Here is a 23859-nt window from a genome sequence, read left to right on the forward strand (position 1 = left end):
AAGATATAGCTGACAATTTTTTAGTAAATATTTTTACTTATAATTGTATTTTAAATATTTTACGCAAATATTTTTTATTTCAAAAAGAAATTATTATATAAATATATTTAAATTCTCAGAATCCTATAATTATATGATTACGATTTTGATATTAGAATCAAAGAATTGAATATATATATAGACTGGTATATAACTGTATTTTTTGTCAAAAATATTTTCTTAATATGTCAAAATTATTATAATTTTTACACAAGAATTGAGAAAGAGCAAATATATTGTATTGACATATTAAACAATAAGAAATTTTTATAATAATATATTTTCAGAACTTTTGTCAAAAAAAACTAATTTTTTTATTACAAACAAGTAGTTAATTTTTTATGTAGTATGTTTTAAATATTGCATGTGTATATACATTGATCATATACATTTTGTAAAAATACATATATATATATATATATGTATATGTATATATATAGTATATATATATATATTTCTATTGTACGTATTATTACTTATGGCGATTATATATAATTATACGCGCAAAGCAAAGTTATATCATTCTTTGATAATAAAATCTCAAAATATGCAACTTATGCATAAAAATATATAAATTAATTATGCAAGGCATAAAAATTCAATATATAAATCAATTATTTGAAATAAATATATATTTCAATAACAGAAAATGCGAACAAAAAAGTAATATTTTCTACAGGGATCTTTTGTGATTAAATATCTACGCTTTCATTAGACTCGCGCGAGACTATCCCATATATCTGTCACTCTGCGTGGCTCGCGTCTCGCATGAAACTGATTCTCGTGTGGGCTCGCGGTACCTCGTACGAGCATCAGTCTCGCGTGGAACGCGCAGCGTGAAGGATGTGTGGAGTAGTCTCGCGCAAGTTTAATCAAATATTAAATTTTTATACGTTGCATAATTAATTAATTAATATATTTTTTATGCATTGATTGTCACGATATAATTGTTGCATGCGTTGCCATTTTTAAGATTTTATTTATTAACTTTTATTTGTTTCGCGTGTAATTATTTGTATTCGGTTAGATTAAACGAAATGAATAATATATGTATATGCAGTATGTTAATCGAATTTTTTATCAGTTTTCACGAAATGGGTATCTATGATTTATCCGCAATGATTAAATTTATCACGATCGTGATAATGTAATCACTGCACACGTACATTGATCATTCAATGAGCGCAACGGGTTTTTATACATATAATGGCATCAGACGTCCGGAAATTGCTGAAAAGGTACGAATGATCTGTCTAGGCGTCTAAAATATGATATGGGAAAGAATGTTCAGTGTTCAACAGCTGTTATAAAGAAATCGTTGCAGCTAAATATGTCAGAAACACGCATTTGTGTACTCATTTTTTACATTGACGGAGAGATGAAAAATTGACATTTACAGAAGGATCAACAGAAATAACTCAAAAGAAAATTTTTTTCGAGGACATCAAGATCCTTTATTCGATATTTATATCGTGTATAAGAAACTTGTAACACATTTGATGATTTATAATAATGTAAAACAATTAATATATTTTTCAGCTTATATGTTTTTCTTTATATTTTGTTCTAATTTACATTGTATTTTCATACTTTTATCTATTTTTTTCAGATATAATTTCACACTTTTTTCACGGATTTTCTTAATACAGATTAGTTTGTATCTCGTCTGCTTTTAACTAACTCTTCTAAAGTGTGTAAAAATTAGAATTAATTAGCATTACTTAATTTGTATTTTTTTGCAAGAGAACAAGCATTATGATAAATATCTTCGGGATTCGGTATGCAAACTCGTTCCTCTCTGAATTTGCTTTCTTCAAGTTTTAATTTATCGATCTCTTTCTTAATTTTTTTATACTCATCATTTTCATCGGCATCATTATCATTGGAAGTTACTGCAATATTTAAAATATAAATTATATGCAAAAGAAAAATATTAAATTTACGAATCAACGCTTTATGTAATTATATACAAATCAATAATTATATGCAATTAATATGCATATGCTACATGAATTTATAACAAATTACAAAATTGAAAAAAAAGAAACTAACAAAAGGGGTTCAAAAGTTGTTCTTCCAATTGAGTAAGTTTACAAATTCGATTTTGATGAGAGAAAGCTACTTCATTTATGCTGTCGTCTAGCAAATCCAATAGCAAATTCACAAATTGTATTTCTTCCTCGGCTAACAACTTGTCCAAATAATTCAGCATGCAATCCAGAAGACCGATGCATAAATAAGCTCGTATACTTTGCGATACGGGATAATTGGTTTTCGCATAAATGCTGCCTTCGTCCGTTGGTTTCCTTATATCCAGTATCGCGAGAATATGAATGAAAAGTTTGTTATCTGTCGCATTTTTGCGCTTACGTGCCATTTCCTCACTGAATATGTCAGCTAATACTGTTGTCAAATGTTTCAATCGAGTCTCTTCTGCGTCACATGTTACAGCTTTAGCGATTCCATAACTAGCATTCAATTTCATCTGAAAATGTCATTTTAATTAATTATAAGTATTGTTGTTACACTATATATATAGTATTGTTATATTGAAATTATTATTTATAAAAGAATATATTTTTTGTATTTCTGTTTCTTTATTTACCATTGTTTCTTTTGTTTCATTTTTTGAGTTAACATTGATATTTTTATTCTTGCACAAAGCGTTATAATAAGAAGTCATATTAGCTGAACTATATTTTACTTGAAGAGTTTGTAACAGTCCGTTGCTTCTCTTCAACCACATCCGTATTGAATCAAACTCAGTTTGTTCTTCATATTCGCTCGTAATCGTCTCGTAAACATCGATATACACATTCAAATACTGCAGATGATATAAACATTTAATTTTATAATTTATATTTTACAATTAATATTTTATAAGATAGTATATTATGAACGACCCAACTGTCAAACAGGATTCTATATTCTTATGATGTCACATAGATGACGTTTTATATTTTATAATTTATATTTGATAATACATATTTTAAAATTTATATTTTATAATTCATAGTTTATAACTGATATTTAATGATTTGTAAAGAATTTTACATATACATACATATGTATGTATATATATATATATATGGTATATATATATATATATATATTTACCTGAATTTGTTGGAAATTCACAATAAGGGAACGCGCTTTTGACCAGTCTGAGTTGATAAGAGCACGTGTCATTGCGTCCACAATTAAGGATATTCCATATTCTTCATCACCGTGTAGAAACGCTAATTGAGACGCTATCTCTAAACAATGTATGTCCTTCAGATGAGCAAGAATTTTCGCCGCCTTATTGTACTGTTTCAACTCTACATAACTATAATATAAGCAATGTTAAATTTACAATTTTATTAATTACTTAGGCTATGTAAAACAATATTATTATGTGCCGCACAAATTACATAAGTAATTGTTAATTACGAAATACATTATATATTAAATATATTTATATATATAATATATGTTATACATTATATGTATAAAATAAATTTTATATCTCTATATATTACATTTTATATTATAGAATATACATTTATAGATATTTATTAAAGTATATACATATATATATATATATATATATATATATATGTATATACTTATTTATTACATAAAATAATATAAACTTTTATACATATATATATATATATATATATATATATATGTATATATAGTTAATTTTATACATTGTATGTATTATTTAATATTATTTAATATTATTTAATAAATAATATATAAAAATTTATAATAATCAATAATTATATAAAATTAATTATTTTACCAATGAGCAGCTTGCTCCATTTGACCATTGGAAAGACACCATTTGGACCATAATTCTAATATTTTTTCGAAAAACGGATCAATGATATTCAATTTGCTTCTCGCAAGCACGTAAGCCTCTTTAAACATATTAGCATTTAAAAAAGCGTTTATGGCTTTGTAAATTTGGTGTATACAGAGTAAATATGACACTGCTTTCTTCACATTGCCTTCCTCTATTAATTGGTACGCATATGTTTCGCACATTTCTTTCCACGTTCTGTAAAATTATATTAATATTTGTAACATTGAACAAATATCTTTTCTTAACTGCATATACAAAAAATGTTGGTATGTACTTCATAGAAACGCTCGACGCGAGCGATACTAAAAAATCATTTAATTCTTTATTTTTAGCCGCGCTCGCCAAATCGTTTTCCAAATTGTTACACCACATATTCATCTCAGTAATGGTATTTGAACTATTTTGAGTTAATTCTGCAAACATATACTTAGTATTTAGTAATTAATTAGTAGGTAAATATTTATTACAAATAGAAAATTCTATAATATGTATAACATTGTTTAACTCAATTTACTTTTATGTTCAACAAGTTTTAAAAGATGCTTTTTAGAGAATAGCAATATGTTTGTAATGTTATCATCTTCTTCATATTGTTCTTGTTTCGATCTTATATTGTTTTTGATATAATTTTAAATTTAAGTTCTATCGTTCATTAATTTATCATATTCATTAAAATATGAATTCTTCTTTTTATTTTTCAGCCATACTATTTGCAATCCTGCAATTGAAAATCTTGATATATATATATATATATATATATATATATATACATATGTAAATTATAAACTAAGAAATACTACGCAATTGTGCTTATATTATATATATTAGATTGACTATTTGACGATTTGCATATTTGAATGATCGATTTACTCTGCTGTTTATTCGTTTGATTTTTTGACCAATTTTTTAGTTTCAGATTCTCCTTTACGTTAATATTGAAGAGATACTTCGGTGATTGTGCCGGTAAAGTATAATCCCACATGTGTAACATACAGTCCGACGAGCCGGTCATTATCAATTGTGGTTTTAAGGGATTCCACATGCAACATAGCACAGATCCATTGTGACCCATATATGTGCCTATCAGTTCCTGTTTATCAATATTCCAAACCTAAAAAAGAATATTAAAAAATGTATTTATATAATCGTGTATATATATCTGGGCACACTTCTATTATTTTGTACCATTAAAAATAATTTTTAAAATTTAATTTAGAATTTTTTGCCAACACCCTTTATATAAATTTAATAAATAACGCACAATGAAGCACACATTAATCATCCAACAGTGAAAGAGTATATTTAAATTATCATATAATTTGTACGCTATATATTTTACCTGTGCAACATGATCGTCACTACCGGAAACTAAGTGTTTACTGAAGTGTGGACTCCAAGCTAAACACACCACTTTATCGTTGTGTCCGTTTAACATCGCTACTATGTTGTGGCATTTGCCTTTTTCTTTAATGTCTTCTTCCTCGACACAATCCATGGTAAGCGCTCTTTCCAGGTTTTTTATCAGTTCTGACATATCAAAAATTATTATATTATAATCGGATGAGGAAACTGCCAAGTAATTGGCAGCTGACGACTTGCATGTATCTGTCGCCGTACTTTCAGGATGCCACACCAAGCAATTCACCATAGATGTTAACAAATGTATCGCATATTGTTTCCTCAGCATCTGATCGTAAAACATGATCGATCTGAAAGAACAAATATTCATATATTTGATGCAATTATTTCATCACTTTTTGAAATAAATCTAAGGTTTATACCCATTTTCTAACGCAATCGCTAAGCACAAATTGAATTTCCATGCAAATTCCACGCATCCTTTTTTGATTATGGACATGGGTTCTGAAATATAATAAATATATAATAATAAAAACATATAATAATAAAAATATATAATAATAAAAAAATGGTACTATTGTGATAACAAAACAGTATTATAAAATAGCGAGCTTTAATATCTTACCGTTGTTTGGCGCACATGCCTTGTACGCTACTAATTCTCCTTCTGCACATGAGAATAAAAAATAATCCTCTTTAAATTTAGCCCATTCAAGCTTATTAATAGCATTTCTATGATATTTCCTGTATAATATAGGAGGTTTATTAGTTCCAATTTTGTTCGATACTCCAACGCGACCCTCTTCGGTACCAAAAGCCACTGTGAATTTATCTTGAGGAAACCATGACATCTGATACAATAAATACACATAGTAATATTTACATAATATATTATTTAATATTTTTCATTTTTCAAAATAATTTGAAAAAACATTTTACCGCTCTTATCTTGTCTTTTACAATCAGCTTATGCATAATAATATCAAAAGCTTTTACGTTTTGAGATTCAGGAACATTCAACAGGCGCAACATCTCGTCTCCAACGCCAAGTGCAATAAGCGAAGTATCGATGTCACAAGCTGCCATGCAGTAGATAAAGGCTCCTTGCGTAGGAATCTTATAATTCAGGACCGCTGATTTAGAATTGTTGTTTGCTTTGCAACATATAATGCAGCGATCTTGCGCGTAAGTCCAAATCGTAAGTCTGAAGTGTAATTAATACGGAGCTTCATTATTTTACGTTACGTGTCACGTCGAAACAATCGTAAAATCTTTACTCACTCGAACTTTGTTTTGCCATTGTTGGATATTGAATCATTTTTGGATAGAGCGACTATGGAAAACAATGGTTTCTTGTGATAAGTATGGAACAGCTTATACATAGGTTTATTTTCGTTTGTAGAAAGGTTCCAAGACCAAAGTTCACCCCAAGGAGAGGAAATTAAAAGCATTTCAGGCTTCACCCAACACACTGCAATCCAAATTAAAATGCGTTCGTGTTTATTATACCAAGATGGCGAACTTGGCATATTTATCAAAATCTCGCGTTTACCATCTCCGCCAGCTTTCCAAATAATCACATATCTAGAGTAAAGAATGTTTGGCTATTAATTGCTTCCTCATTTTAATATTTAAAAAGAAAATGATATAAAGATAGAGACAATAATATATTTATAAGTCCTTTACTTTTTTTGATATAATATGTACAGATATTTTATATATATAATTAATTTAATACATGAGACATGGAGCACATGAAAATATTATGAGAATTTTATCTTACCGGTCTTCTGCGCTAGAAGCTAAAAGTAAATCTCTTTTATCATTTCTATTTATGATGTTCATATCCGAAGGACACCACGATAAACTGACTATATTTTTCTTATCGTGACCATCCAATTCATATAATATTGTTTCTTTTTGAACAATATAAATTAATCCACTTTTGGTACCTATCGCTACAAGATTCGAGTCGTGGGGACACGAAGCCAAACATGTAGGGATTAGCTGGCCTAGAGATATTATCTTTGACATCTGATATGATATGTAACAATACATTAAACAGCCCTCTGAATTTATTGCATATGCAATATTGGTATCTTTGACTGACCAATCAACTCCTATAATTGATTTACTCTATAAAGAAATAGTTACATTAATAATTAAGAATTTATTATTTCTTGAATAAGCGAATTAATTCTTTTATAATGTTAAATAAGATACTGTATATACTATATGTACAAAACTTTAGCTTTATTTTGCAACGTTTTGCTTACATTCTTAAACGAGAACTCGGAGACCAATTCTAACGTATCCACATTCCAAATTTTGACGTTATCCTCATCACCACCAGAAATTAGTAATTCTGGACAGTCTGAACTATCGACATTAGGACAAAATGCTAATGAGTTCACTGTATTCTTAAAAGCATCATTAATTAGCAAATACTGTAGACCACTTTGATCTTTCTTCTGTCTGGCAAAAACAATGGAATTCTTGGTGCCCCATGCCAAAGTTTCCTTTTTCGAACATGCGAGGATATTGTTTATAAAACAATTTGGCGAGGGTGGCGACACGACGTCATTCATCCTTCTTGTATTTACTTTAGATAAGAAAGATAGAATTAGTTCCACCATAAAATTTTATATAAGTTTATATAAATTATATATAAATCCAATATTTATAATAAAAATGAAGCAATATAAATTTATATATAAATTTGTAATGTAAATTTTATAAATATAAATAATACTGATAAATTATATATAATTTTATATAAAATTATTAAATAAATTTTATATATTTTATATAAATTTTGAAGCGATATAGAACAATTCGTATAAAATGTATATTACAACGACATTTCGTATAAATATAGTTTATATATATTGTTCTATAAATGATAAAATGAGAATAATCTCTACGAAAAAGAGTATAAATTTACGAAGCAAAATTTATTTTATGCATCATAATGTCAGAAAAAATTTATATAGTTATATAATAATATAAGTAAATAATGACATTAACAAAGTTATAAATAATTTTTTAAAATTGTTCTCGACGTCTACTTGTTGATATAATAATGATTAATCGGTGAGTCGCAGATGCATTTTCAATCGTATTTATAATAGCTTAGTTGCCCGTAACCCAATGTCACACAGAGTGGATAGAATAAAATAGGGTATATTCTAAAAATTACCTTGTAATATTTAATAATTCAACGGCAAATGTCGGCTTTCACTGTTCACTGTCATCCGTTTGACATACGTTCGAAACGACTTTAGATATGTTAAATTCGAGATATGTGTATATCCTTGAGAATCATTTATTTATTATTTGGACACGTGTGTGTATTTATTATTTGAATTTATATCATGTGTCACAAAAGAACGAAAAAAGGTCTAAAGAAAATAGCAAAATGAAATTCAACAAATATGTGCGTGACTTAAATAAGTCGCAAAATAAATTCAAAAGCGTCTTTAAACAAAAATATACGTAAAACGCAACATTAGAGATAGACAACTAATTATTATTATAATTCTGATTAAATTTTTATTATTTATTTTACACGGAAACGTATTTTTGACTAATTAAATTATATTTAACATCTTATCTAACATTTATATAAATGTTATTATTGTATATCAATTAATTATAATTAGTCACTGTTCTTTTTGACAATTTTGTTTTTACACTATATTACATTACGTTGCATTCAAATTTTAAAATAAAAAGATATATCAAAAATAAAAGTCACGGGAAATTAAATGCAAGACAAGAAATTTACAAAATGTATGCGTGTAACATGTATTAATGAATCGTGTTAAATTAAATTAAATTTTTCAAGTTGACAATAATTTTTATTTTATGTAGATTTATTTATCAATAACTTTCCAATAAACAGCGAGTACGATACAAATAATATTTATCTTTAATTATTATTTCTATTATTGACGTAACATTATTTCGTAGATGTAACATTATTTAAATTCTCATTTCTCATAATCTTGATAACTCTTTCGTACACGAGTTTTGGAGCATCCTTGGCCCATATAAAATCGACGTGATTGAATTTGCGCCATGGCACTTCATATAAGTCGATTACGTTGGGTAATATGCGATAGAGTCTCTTGACATTCTTGAAAAAAGTGATCTTGTGAATTATCAGAAAATTTTCATATTTCTACACAATAGAAAAATTTGTGTTTCCTTGTTAAAAACGGTTAAAATATTTTTGTTAAATACGTTTAACACCAAATGTTAATTTAACATATTATTGTTGTGTTAATTGAACTTAAATGTTAAATTATTAAAACTATTACAAGTTAAATTATTAAAACAATGAATATAGTAAAAGAGACCAGTATAACGAGCATTAAATAGAATGTTAGAATCAGAAAGTTATTTAATATATTCTACAAGCATTGTTAAACCGAAAAAATATCAATCGAATCGGACAAACCGTAAATTTACCGAATCTTACATATAAGAATTATCTAAACGTTTCGACTGCACGCAGTCTTCTTCAGTGTTACATAAATTATCAAGTTATATCTTAAACGCTATTACGTTACATTAATATCCTATCAAATTAATAATGTTAGAAATGTGTCACGTGTCGCAATGTGTCATGTCTGATGTTTCGTCCATGAATCCTTTTGTGTAGAGATTCTTCGTTTTTTTTTGCGAGAAATGATTAGTAACGGTATGCATTTTAAATCTCTTTGTGCTGATTTCACGTTAAATTAATAAATTATTAAAATTATTATAAGATATAAGAATAACACAATGTGCATCTATTTTCAATTTTAAACAATAAATATGCTTTATTTTATTAGTGACAAGATTTATCTGTAAAAATTTACAGAATAAAATGTTCATTTTTTATTTTATAATATAAGTGGGGATGATAAAATCTAAAGTTAACATATTTTTACATTAAAACTATGTCAATTTTACAGAAAATTTATTTTAAATTACTTGAAGTTTTGCATATATTTTATGTTAAAATATTAACACAGTATTTGTCTTTATTTAATATATCCATATTCTGTGAAATTAACACAAAAACTTTTGTGGACATGTGATATCTGTTAAATTTAACACAAATTTTTTTTCAACTGTGTACAGACAGCAAAAAATAAAAAATAATTTTTTAAAATTAATTTGTTTTCTCTCTCTTTTTGCTATATATTTTATTCAAACAAGTAGGTCTTTGTTACTTACCACGATGTTAACTAGCAAGTCTCCAAGACCATAAAACAATGCGATAGGTAATGTGGTATTTGCTAGATTATAATCCGGGGGTTCCGGCGAATTGTACATCAACAGATTTTTCTCGCGACCGTAATCGTATTGGCGAAACTTGCTTGCATGGTTTATCTGATTGAAATGTAGAAAAGTTTTAGTCGAGGTGCCGGCTGGATCGACGCCAAGGATTACAGGTAGAAGAGTCTGAATAGAGAATAATAAAACATATAGACAAAGTTTAATTTAAAGCATGATTATATTTAAAATAATGAAATGCCACGATCGAAGATTCAACTCGGTGTTGTATTTCGATCAGAATAATCATTATTCATACGTAATTAAATTGTTCAGGATCATTTCCGCAGATCAAAAATATTATACTGGCACATAACTGTTGCGTGATAAAATTCTGAGGGCAGATATATTTCGAAGTAAATTTCAAAAAATCGTTTTGCGGCAATAATTCGTCGTGAAAGAATAACCGCATGATTATCTGTAATGAAAATAAATTCTTTTTTGGGATATAATACATATATATGTATTTCTAATTCATGATAATTAAAAAATAATTCGAAATATAATTTTTGTATTTTTTTATAGAAAAAATAAAGTTTTAAGAAATAAAAAACTGCTTATATATTTAATCATATATAAATGTATAGATATATGTATATGTAACAATGTATTGGAAATGTTATCTTATTAATTTTGTTATCTTATTAATTTTTAAACTTCAGATAAAAGTTTTATTTTTTAAATCGTAAAAATATAAAAAATATATTTCTTAAATTATAATTTTAAACACATTGTTGTCGCAACATTTTTTTACGTATTTGATAATTACAAAACATTAGATATTACCTATTAAAGAGACGTTCATAGATTTTTTGTTTCGACAATAAAGGGACATTGTTTTGAACAGTATATTTTATTAATACGTTACTTAATAATAAACAATTTAATAATAATAAATAATAAATTAATTTTTAATTTAATAATATATAATTACTATAAATAATAAATAATTTTCTAATTTATATTTGCATATTTTATATTACCTTAAATTCTCTCAAGAAAGGATTGATATATTTTAATGCACTTTCTACTTTGTCAATAAAGACTCCCGGCGCAAAATTGATCATCTTTTGTACCATTCGTGCGATTTCCGGACGCTCCGATGCCATTACATAAAAACTAGTTGTACCCATCGAATGACCAACGTACGTGTGCAATGGTTGCGATTTCATATTTGTGATAAATTTAATCATCGCGGGTAAATCATAGATACCCATTTCGTGAAAGCTGGTGAAATATTTAATTATCTTACTGCCACAAAATATATATATATATAAATAATAAATACATAGAAATTTATATGTATGATAGAGTATTTTACATAGATAGACTATATAAATTGATCTATTGTTAAAAAATAAATTTCTTCTCCTTTTGGCAAAATTTCCAAATAAAATACATTATTTTCAAAATATCTTTGTTTTTGCCAATATAGATAATTGCTGATTCTTTGTGTTAAAATTTGATAAATTATATTAAAAAATATAATATATTTAAAAAATAATATTATATTGTATATATATATATATATATATATATAAATAAAGTATATTTATATGTCTGACAAAAAGACACTCGTATCAGTTTGCATCTTTACTTATATAGAAAGAATATACTCTATGTATATTTATTGTATAAAGAGTCTTTCTGGATAAATGTTATTTAAAATTATTAAATATGTACCTATATACAATAGTGATTTAAAAAGTTAAATATATTTATATTTATTAGACTTTATAGGCTATATAAGTATAAGCATATCATATAAGTCTCTCTACTGTGTTTGACGCCAAATTAAATGTGCAACATTTATCATTTTCAAACCATTATTATTTTTTTTATGTTAGTACCTAAAATCCCAAAATTTTAATTCCAACGGAGACAGAGAAATATGCGCCCTTGAATAGGTATTACCACGAAAATTGCCTAACCAAACATCATATCCCTGATCCGCTAATAGATAAGCTAGAATGAAAAAAGACATTGTTTGCAAAATTTATTACATAACTTGTATCTTCTCATATAATATTCTCTTACATATATAAATTCATATATTTATTGTTAATATTTTTTAATAATTATAAATTAAAATTACGAATTGAATTGCAGTTCAATCATTATATTATCTGATAAGTTAAATAAATAATTGTAAATAAATAATATAGAACGTTAAAGATATGATACATTTAATAAATTAATAAGAAGGATTTTAATTAAAAGAAACTAAATTTCTACGTGTTAATAAGAGCCAAATAGTTGATGTGTCGGTTTTAATAAAAATAAATTTTTGTTGGTATTTTTTTATTAAAATAATTTATAAAAATAAATAAATTTCGTATTGGGATTTATTTAATTACTTGGTGTTACACCAAAAAAATTTATGCCTTGTGCATAACAAATCAGTTTCAATAAAATTAATTTTTTAAACCAATACAGTATCAACCTTGTTTAGTTTTTACTAGCCCGTTGAAATTTAAATTTGTATATCAAAAATATAATTTCGGGATATATTTGAAGGATTGATTAAAGAGTTGTACACACCGAGTGCTTTGCCTTTGCCAAGAATGATCCAGTCGGCGGAAGTGCATAACATACCGTGTTGCAATAATACAGGTAGAGAGTTATTGCCACCTGGAATACGATGTAATACTAAGAGATAACCATCTTCTGTCGTTACAACATGAGTTTCTGCAGGATAACCTTCTCTTTTTATCATTTCCATCTAGAAGAATCAGTAAAAAAAAAAAAAAAAATGCAAAGTTAAAATAAATTTATGCGAAAATCTGCGTATTCTATTTATTTTTTAGATAAATAGAGCAAATTTTTCAAACAATTTAAATATTCATTAATAATAATTATGCATAATTTTGCAATTACGCATAAATATCTAATTAATATGAAGCTATTTGTTATAAAGTCAGAATAAAGAAAAATAGAGGTGTTAATTTTGTAATTAAACATATGATTTTTAGAGATTATAATAAAGCAAGATTTTGATTGATAAAAGTGTAAGAAAAACTTGATAGAATTATTTATTATAGAATTATTTAAGAAATAATTCTATAATAAATTCAATTATTTTTTATTTTTATTTTTTGAATCAGTTGAAATGATTTTAATGATTATGTTACGATTATAAAAAATGTTTATTTTTACAGAATTTTTAAGATGAAAATAAATATTATTGATATAATAAAAGATTGTATATATATGTTTTATATTTATCATATGTTTTAAAATAAAAAAGAGATAATTTAAAAGCAAATAAATAATACCAGCAATTGAATCGGATATCTAAATTGACTTTAAAAAACAAAAAAAGAAAATATTAATATTATTATATGTAGATGTAATTAATAGAAATATGTAATTTAAATTAAATTTTGATATATAAAAGTGCAGCAATAATAAATAAAAAATATAATAATAATTATTAACGTATACGTTAATAAATATATATATTTGAAAATTGCCAGAAATTATTAAAATAAATCAACACTATTCTCTCGACAGTACTGACAAATAATTTATTTAATTCAAATCACAACGTTTCGATCAAAGTTTTGGCCCTTATCAAGTAAATTGCGAAATGTTAGACTTAAAATTACATTTTGCAATTCGCTTAATAAGTACAATATATATATATATTGTACTTATTAAATGTTATGTTTAATTACATTTTACATGATAAGGGTCAAAACTCTGATATAATATATATAAATTACATATATATAAATTATATATATATATATATATATATATATATATATATATAAATGTAATAAAAGTATCAAATGTTTTCATCTTCTTTGAACCTTCTTCAATGAAAAACAATAGTTGACATAATAAAAATTATTGTTATACCAAAGTATATAATCTAATAATAAGTCATAAAACACTTGAAAAACGGAAAAAAATAGCAGACGTTATTATAATGTGTCAATAAATATAAAACGTATTAAAAAACGCATAAACTCTCGCATGATAAAAAATCGTACAACACTTAAATTATGACGCAAACTGTCAATATCGTGAATAATGGTAAAATATTCACAATCTTGCATGACGTTGCAAAAATGTCAGGACATATTACTATCTATAATAGATAGAAGAGGCTCATTTTTGTACAAGTGTAAAGCAATACAGCGAAAGAGAAAGACCAACTATGTTTCATGGAAAGAGAAAAGCGGGACATATAGTAAATACTTCCCGAGTACTTAATATCCAAATCTACATGTCGCTAAGAGAAAAAAGCACAAAACAACGCATAATTGATATTATTATTTATTGTTAATTTTTAATTTTTTTTAAGTCCAGTTTTGCGATTAAGAAAATACCGCATAAAAACAGTTTCTATATAAACAGTTATACAACTTCTCAAGTACGTACAATAAAAATTTTCATATGCAAAATTTTTGAATTTTATAAAAAATTAGTTTCTTAAGCGGGAATATGAGCCTCTTGACATCGATATGCCTTTCTTGAAATTACAAGTGAACGATGATTAGAAGAATAATGCCGGCATAATAAAATATACAAAACGTATGAAAATAACGAGGCGGATATATTATGATAATGTTTCTGGAAACGAATCTTTCGTTTCTCTTAATCCAAATTAGCGAGTTTAGATTTATACGTTGCCTTATAAGAAAAGTTATTAAGAAAAGATCATTTTTGATTATTTAAAAAAAAAAACTAATTAAAATAACAAAAATTTTAATTTTTAATTTTTTACAATTAAAATAATAAAAATTTCAGTTTTGTTATTAGTTTCTAATGAGTAAAAACGTATGTTTACCGTATCGAAAGTGGCATCAGGATTGAATTTAAAATCTTTCGACTGCTCCCAGTTGATCCACGATATTTTCTCGGGAAATGCATGTAGCTGAGTTTTTACGTCTGTTATTGCATTGGAAAAATTGCAGAATAATGCCAAATACATGACTAATTTTATCACGTCGATTATAGAGATCGATTTAATAAATTGTAAAAAAACAGACATGTTTTTTTATCGGGAGATATAAGTATATATTATTAAAAAATTGAGTAAAACATGCAAGTTTAAGCTAAAAATAATGCAATTATATTAACGTACTATATCCTTTCGATTGGTTTTTATTAACCTGCAAACAGAAAAACTAATAATTAAAGTAGGCTAGAAACAAAATCAAAGTAGGCTAGATTGAACTTTTTTTCTGGAGCTAAATGTATATGTATTTCTATGGGAAAATATCTACAACTATATTTTTGAAAACGTGAAGTATTCAATTTAAATTGCTAGCAATTATTGAGCGCATTAATTATAATTATGCATTTTCAATTATTGCCAAGCATTTGCAAGCAAAAATCTAGAAAACATTATCCAACGATTTCATAATTAAATTTGTTGCAATATTAGTTATTTAATTCATTGTAAAACCGCAAAAACAAAAACACAGTTTACAAACACATTAATCATTGTATTCTCATTTTGTGTTAATCAATTTTAAATTTGCACTGCGATTAAAATGTCAATAAATGGTTTACAATAATATTTCATTAATCTCAATTAATCTCAATTTCGGGTTTTTTCCCTTTGATTTTCGGATGAATAGTTTAGCTGTTTTCCAGAAGATTCGCTTTTTCTTTTTTTTTGATACTTCATTAAACGTTTTCTTTTAGAAAGGGATAAAATAAGTCATATAACACATGTTAATCTCATAATTTCTCACTATACCTAATGTTTTATAATAAATTGTCCAACACACTAATAAGAAACGTTTCGACAGAAATGTTTATAAAGTCATAATTTAACAAACGTATTTTTTACATTTTACAGACAAAAATTAATTTTTTGAAAAGTATTTTTCTCTTTAAACTACTTTTCTTATTTTATGTTTAAAGTTTTTCATATAAATTTTTAAAAATATTTTATTCCAAATATTTCAAAATTTTATAATTTACATTTAAAAAACATATTTAAATATATTTTGACATTATTCAAAAATATTTTATGTAAAAAATTGTGCAAATGGAAATTTGCACATATTACTCCCTCATCATATTACTTCGCTAATTAGGATGACTTTTCAATTATGGCTTTCTAATAAAGGACGCTAACTTGCACATTGCTTGATTACCATTTAATTTTTCTATGAGAAAGCTATAATTAAAAAGTTATTCTAATTTACGAATTAATATAATGCGAAAGCAATATGCAAATTTTCATTTACAAATGTTTTTTAATTTTATGTACAAAGCTTGACTTACATGCAATTAAGTTAAATCAGTCAGTCAGTTAATTAAGCAATCTCTCTCTTTCTATCAATGTTGTACTTAAAAAATTTTGAAATTAGTTGGATAAAGATGAGATAAAAATATGTAAATTTATCTTAGATAAAATAAAGATAATTTTGTATTAAATGCATCTAGATAAAAGATAAAATTATACGGCCATTCATCTAAATAACAGTTAAATAATATCATTTTAAGATCATTTATAAGCACAATTATAAAAAAATTTAAAAGAATATATAAAAATAGATCCATACTTTTATAAGTTTTTATCGTTTAATGCTTAAGTTCTACTAATTAAGTATTTGTATGTGCTATGACTCTAAATCAAGTTATCTCAACATTATTCTAAATAATTTTGTAAAGATAATAATTTGTTTCATGCAAAATGCAGATAAATATAAATAATACATATTTTTATTGATCTCTATCTATATACCTCTACATATTTTTATAATCTATATAAAGATAAGATGACGTCAAATTTTATCTAGATGACCATCTATGTATATAATTTAATTTTTTATTACTTACCACGACATTAATTACGCAGTAATTATTCGATATTTCCGTGATAGATATCCTGATGTATCTGTGATAGATCGATGAATTGTATATCTATAGATTTATCTCGCGACTGTAATCACATAACAAAACTTGGCAGACCAGTATACGTCAATGAAATGCAGAAGTGTCTTAGCTTAAACGTCAGTTGAAGCGTGATTCTACATAATAGTATAGTAGAGTCGTGGATGGTAATGGAGTCTAAATAAAAAATAAGTATACGTATAAAGTTCAATTTCAAGCATTCTTACGTTTAAACGACGGACAATGGTGCTGATCGATGATTCGATCGAAGTTATAATTCTGTTTGATAATGTGATCAAACATTTTTTATGCCTCATGTAAATATATATATATTTATTTATATATATTACATATAAATATATATATATATATTTATATATAATATATATAAATAAATAAATATATATATATATATATATATATATATATTTATAATTATAGATATTCAAAAATAACGAATTTTTATTATATGCAAACAATTTAAAAATCTTTCGTAGATTAAATGAATATTTAATATTCTAAGAATACGCCTAGAATATTAAATAATATTATAGGGATCCGCTTATAGGGATGGTTTGGTGTCATTTAAATAAAATTATATAGATAATTATCTAAATAAAATTTTGACGTTATTTTCTTTTTATATAGACAATAAAAAATCAATAATAAATAAATAGATAGATCTAGTAATAAATAGATTCGTAAAAATTTTGCAACATGTATCTTTAAGAAGAAATGTGCAATATTCACCTTAACCAACACCTCGCCAATGATCTTGACCTTGACCTTGACACAAATATGGTCAAGGTCACTGTTCTAAGTATCATCTAAAAGATTTCGAACTTCGTATACGATAATAGATCTCGTTTTGCGTTGACTAAAGGAATGGTGTAGATAAGACCTCGTAAATAAATAAATTATAATTAATTAATTATAATTAGTAATTTATTATAATTCATTTATTATTAATTTTATAATCTCCAAAAATCTCCAAAGAACTACAAGATTATTATACCATTACTTAAATTTAAATTTTAGATTTTCTATGCTTACAATAATTTAGTTTACGCTGTACTATTTTTATTGTATTATTTTTTCTAAAATGTTTTAAATTTGAGTATGTTATATCCCCCAAAGATATACAATAGATATAACTATTAAAAGTTAACTAATATTAAGAAATGGGTACTCGTATTGCATCCGCAATTACGACAGACACTGACCGCGTTAAAAAACGCATACGATGCGAGGTATACGCGGAATCAGAATTACGACAGATAATGACCGCGTTAAAAAGCGCATACGATGCGAGGTATACGCGAAATCAGAATTAAGACAGATAATGAACGCGTTAAAAACGCATACAATGCGAGATATACGCGGAACAGAAATTGGTCAACGTGCAAGCAAAGCAGAAGGACTTTGAATCTGCTTCGCTTGCACCTAGATTCTCGACCGGGGAAACCTGTTGCCAGGCACCCCTTCCGATCGGGAAAACTCCAAAAAACAACGATATAAAAAGAGAGTAGAGACGCGACAGCTCGCTCAGTCGCAGACACAAATAATCGCTCTAACCACGATCTCGCTAACCGCGCGCGCACTTAGCATCGACTCGCAGTTGTGCGCGATACGCGGAGTAATATAAAGTCAGTGCCGCACACTCGTAAAGCTACAGTGTATTGATAGTGAAATAAAATAAAGACCAAGTGGTTGAAATTGAATAAAGAATTTTAATACAAAAAGTGTAGTGCATTTCTCTACAAACACCCGACAAGTCCTGACGCCCCGGATTCCCATCCCAATTTGGCGCGACCCTTAAGTGTCTCTCCCGAGGCACACAACAATTTGGTGGCAGCGGTGGGATTGCGCCGAAGGACCGTCAGGAACTACTCGGAGGAAGACCTGAAAAATACAGCAGTATTAATAAGCAGGCACGTCGAACATAATAATCGACGGGAAACAAACAAAACAGAAGCCGACGTATAAGCAGCAGCGTGCCGTACGTACAAAAAAAAAACACACCCACACGGACAACGCATCAGCCGTCGGGAAGTAGGCCATCACCTAAGGACGCGACCTACGACAATACGGACAACGCATCGCACCGTACAGCGACCCGCAGGATCACCTTACGACACCGGACCGCCAGCCGTATCAACACTGCCGAGCGATGATCTGCAGCGTCAGCAAGCGAGCGATAGTAACATTAATGTAAGTCCGAACCAAACTTTTACACATACTGCATGAATGTCGGAGGAAAGCGAAACACCCCGACAAGCAATAGCGAATAATTCGTGGTTACATAGCGACTCAGCCGCACGATCAATCAAAGCACTACCGATAACCTTAGAAAACCTCGGAAAAGTGCGGATAAAATTAGAAGCATATTATTCAGGAGAGAGCGACTCCGAATCATATACTCACGGGAAAGCCGAACGCGAATTTCCGTTTAACATTTTTGACGAAAGTTTATTTGAAGAAGGGGAAACCAACACCGGTAAAAATTTAAGAAAAGAAAGTAACGAACGCGTGAGACGAACTCCTAGCAACGGGTCACAACACGGGGAATCTTTGCTTACATCATACGATAGTAGTATTTTCGATCCGAGTGAGTATCAGGACATGCTGCGAACACCGCCTAACGGTGGCATGGATGTGTCCGAGGGTGCCATCGACCGCGAGATTGACCGTCTACACGGTACAATAGCTCGCGACAACACTCGACTGGTGGAAGCTGACGTACATGCACCACCACTTAATAGCGAACTAGGAACAACTAACCCCCGCGATACCAGACGATACATAGATAGACACATTGACGAAATCGAGGTGCGCGAAACTCCTAATTATAGGGAGGCCGGAATAGATAACCCCATGCTACGTGAGATAATGAGAGGCATGCGAGAACTACGTAGGAAAATAGACATATTGCGCGAACAAATTCGTGATATTAGCACATACGCGGACGAACGAGGTCGAATCCGCCGGGACACACACACCCGCGAGAGAGAAACGCGAGACCCCGACAATGACGACAAAAAATATAACGTTGTGTACGGACGAACAGAGAGTGACGCTAGACATCGACAAGGCCCGCAGGAGCCTTTTTTATCGTTAAAAGAAGCACGGCAAATGATCCCGGAATTTGACGGGACGGCCCAACATAAATTACAGGAATTCCTAAGCACATTCACATACGCCATGACAAACATACACCCTGCTAACGAAAGAGGATTGGTGGGAGCTATCCTATGCACGAAACTCAAAGGCAAAGCAATGTTAGATTTTCAAACGCGAGACATACAGACATACCACGAACTCAAGCGACAATTGGAATGTACATATCAGAGTAGGCGAAGTACTACGTATTTGCAGATAGAGTTCAATTCCTTAAAACAAAAGGCGAATGAAGGCGCGCAAGCTTTCGGAACGCGCGTCGATACCTTAGCTATGGAGTTATATGAATCCATGACGGAGGGAGAAGATCACTCCCCCATTGCAAAGCGGATCATACTAAGTACTATACAAAAACAAGGCTTGCAAAATTTCCAAATAGGACTACGCGACGAGATACAACTTCTTATTCGTTCTCGAAATTACCAAACACTGCAGGAGGCAATAACGGCCGCAACCGCCGAAGAAAAAGTAAAGGGCACAACTACAACGCGATCTAGTAATTACACAAATCGAAACCGTTACGAGGGAGCGCCGTCGCGATCAACAAAGAATGCTGTACAATGTTATAAATGCGGAAAATCGGGGCACTACGAGCGAGAATGCCGTAACAGTAAATACGCGCTTCCGAAACCCGAGAAGTCAGATCGGGTAATCACAGCAGAAAAGTTTTGCAATTACTGCAAAAAACGTGGACACAACCGTGAAGAATGCTGGACATTAAATGGACGGTTAAAAATGACATCAAGTCACGATAGAATAAACGGTGATAAAAAATCGCGTAACGTTAATGTAATCAAAAGTCGTAAGAAGCTGAAAACGAGAAACAGTGATACGGATTCCGAGCGAAGCAGTAACAATGACGAGCAAAGTAGCGACGAGGACGAAAGACAAGAGAAAAAGAATAAGACGACACGCGCGCGGGAATATCAGATGTCACACGTGCGCCGAACGCCGAGAGAGAAAGAGAGTTTAAATATAATTAATCTGCCCATGCGAGAGGCAAAACACGGGAAAGTAAATATGCTTTACGATTCGGGAGCTACGATTTCATTGATAAAAGTGAAACTCTTAAAAGGCGAGACCGAAATTTACAACGATAAAATAACTCTCGTGGGAATAACCGGTCACAAGGCAAAGACAATCGGAAAAATGTACGCGACCATTAAGCTAAATGGGAACAAAATAAAACACGCAATTTACGTTGTGAAAGATGAATTTCCGATGGAATTTGACGGAATTATAGGAATAGATTTCCTGAAGAAACAAAATGCTTGTTGCAACCATAGGAAACGAGAGCTGCAACTAGGAAACGCGGTAATAAAACTGCGCCCGTATGAGAAGATCCGACTACGGCCGCGCAGCGAAACGATTAACCGAAATTTGAATAGGTCACGAAAAAACGAATCTGAGACCGAACGCGACAGGAACGAGGGAGACTCGGAAATAGAGACCCCGGTACGCGTAAGCCAGTATCGCTTATCACATATCCGACCCGCCGTAACTAAAAATATCGCAGGAATCATAAAAGCCGAACAAACCGCGCCAGGAATTTTTTATCGGACGATACCTAGACCAACAAAAATTTTTTAAAACAAAATTGAAGTCGGTGAAAAAATGCTTATATATGACGAAACGCTACAACAAGGATAACCGAAAAGAAAACCTCCGACGCCTAAGGTACAATAAGGAAGAGAGAAAAAAAGAGGGGGAAGAAAAAGCGATACGCATGCACACGACAAAATTAAAGTTATTTATTAAACACTAGGGACTTACCTATTCTGGTATCGCGAATCGATCAAGGCTGGTCGCCCCCACCAAAACCACCACTTCACGCACCACTCGCGTACCGGTACGCGTATCGAGGGTGACGTGCAAGGAATGCGGCTCACCCGCCCTCCGGGACACATTCGCCCACCGGAGCACCATATCGTACGCCCGGGTATACTCGTCCCTCGTTATTTCGGGCCCCACAACAGGGGCGCGGGCGCGACAGTAAGGACACAACAAATCGTCCAAATGCGAATAAGCATTGCATCTAATACAATTAAAACGAAAACGACAGTATGGATCCCGTTACATCAAACACACACATGGTTGTACTCAACAGCTAAGGAAGAAAAAATAAATATAAAATGTGACGGATACACAGAAAAAAATTTAATAATAAAAAATACCGGCCGACTAACCTCACGAGGAAACTATCAAATTAAAACGCAGAATTAATAGAATTACGAACAAAAATAAACAACATAGACAATGATTTACAGGATAATGAACAAAAGTTTTATACAAGAAAACAATTTATTTATCCCATGACCTCGAGCGGGTTAGTAATAATCATAATTATAATATTTATCATTGTCATTATAATTTGGAAGGTAAAAAATAGAAAAGACATTAAAAGAAGACCAAGAGTGACGATACTCGACGATGACTGGGATGTACCTAGATCTATATTAAATAAAAAGGAGTAATAGTACGCGTTTTTAGGAAATAGGAAACGATTATAATTATATTGTGAACGGGATAAACATTTGTAAGCTTTAGTTGTAAGCGAAAAACTTCATGCCTTCGTTTTTCTTCTTTAACGGGGGAGGGATGTTATATCCCCCAAAGATATACAATAGATATAACTATTAAAAGTTAACTAATATTAAGAAATGGGTACTCGTATTGCATCCGCAATTACGACAGACACTGACCGCGTTAAAAAACGCATACGATGCGAGGTATACGCGGAATCAGAATTACGACAGATAATGACCGCGTTAAAAAGCGCATACGATGCGAGGTATACGCGAAATCAGAATTAAGACAGATAATGAACGCGTTAAAAACGCATACAATGCGAGATATACGCGGAACAGAAATTGGTCAACGTGCAAGCAAAGCAGAAGGACTTTGAATCTGCTTCGCTTGCACCTAGATTCTCGACCGGGGAAACCTGTTGCCAGGCACCCCTTCCGATCGGGAAAACTCCAAAAAACAACGATATAAAAAGAGAGTAGAGACGCGACAGCTCGCTCAGTCGCAGACACAAATAATCGCTCTAACCACGATCTCGCTAACCGCGCGCGCACTTAGCATCGACTCGCAGTTGTGCGCGATACGCGGAGTAATATAAAGTCAGTGCCGCACACTCGTAAAGCTACAGTGTATTGATAGTGAAATAAAATAAAGACCAAGTGGTTGAAATTGAATAAAGAATTTTAATACAAAAAGTGTAGTGCATTTCTCTACAAACA

At 29.5% G+C, this 23859-nt stretch overlaps 2 protein-coding genes and 1 pseudogene across 3 annotated transcripts; 1 reads left to right on the plus strand and 2 right to left on the minus strand.

Annotated features, from left to right (window-relative positions):
* Positions 1 to 1581: 1581 nt before the first annotated feature.
* On the minus strand, positions 1582 to 7850 carry LOC114944397 (gem-associated protein 5-like; annotated as a pseudogene). Its single transcript, XR_014926345.1, has 15 exons — positions 7528 to 7850; positions 7035 to 7387; positions 6533 to 6835; positions 6191 to 6455; positions 5877 to 6102; positions 5674 to 5755; positions 5232 to 5601; positions 4703 to 5003; positions 4407 to 4610; positions 4167 to 4305; positions 3830 to 4087; positions 3157 to 3367; positions 2645 to 2863; positions 2092 to 2524; positions 1582 to 1931 (listed from the first exon to the last, which is right to left on the minus strand). The product of XR_014926345.1 is annotated as a gem-associated protein 5-like (transcript).
* Positions 7851 to 9125: 1275 nt separating this feature from the next.
* On the minus strand, positions 9126 to 17561 carry LOC114944407 (lipase 3-like). Its single transcript, XM_029320293.2, has 8 exons — positions 17384 to 17561; positions 15375 to 15699; positions 13118 to 13298; positions 12427 to 12541; positions 11560 to 11803; positions 10836 to 10994; positions 10478 to 10705; positions 9126 to 9389 (listed from the first exon to the last, which is right to left on the minus strand). Exons 2-8 carry the CDS (start codon positions 15576 to 15578, stop codon positions 9213 to 9215), a joined length of 1308 nt encoding a protein of 435 aa, XP_029176126.2. The 5' UTR covers positions 15579 to 15699; positions 17384 to 17561; the 3' UTR covers positions 9126 to 9212.
* A 2123-nt stretch (positions 17562 to 19684) lies between these two features.
* LOC146719767 (uncharacterized) lies at positions 19685 to 23835 on the plus strand. Its single transcript, XM_085489554.1, has one exon. The coding sequence runs from the start codon at positions 19685 to 19687 to the stop codon at positions 22202 to 22204; it is 2520 nt and encodes an 839-aa protein (XP_085345680.1). The 3' UTR covers positions 22205 to 23835.
* The last annotated feature ends 24 nt before the right edge of the window (positions 23836 to 23859 follow it).

The sequence above is a fragment of the Nylanderia fulva genome, unplaced genomic scaffold (assembly GCF_048542155.1).
Source record: "Nylanderia fulva isolate GAGA-0341 unplaced genomic scaffold, ASM4854215v1 Scaffold87, whole genome shotgun sequence".
NCBI lineage: Eukaryota > Metazoa > Arthropoda > Insecta > Hymenoptera > Formicidae > Nylanderia > Nylanderia fulva.

Coding starts and splice junctions, on each gene's coding strand:
- LOC146719767 (XM_085489554.1), top strand. CDS start 19,685: ATGTCGGAGGAAAGCGAAACACCCCGACAAGCAATAGCGAATAATTCG.
- LOC114944407 (XM_029320293.2), bottom strand. CDS start 15,578: ATGTCTGTTTTTTTACAATTTATTAAATCGATCTCTATAATCGACGTG. Junction 12,542..13,117: donor TGGCAAAGGCAAAGCACTCG/GTGTGTACAACT, acceptor TTTTCATTCTAG/CTTATCTATTAGCGGATCAG. Junction 10,995..11,559: donor CTTTCTTGAGAGAATTTAAG/GTAATATAAAAT, acceptor TTTTCATTACAG/ATAATCATGCGGTTATTCTT.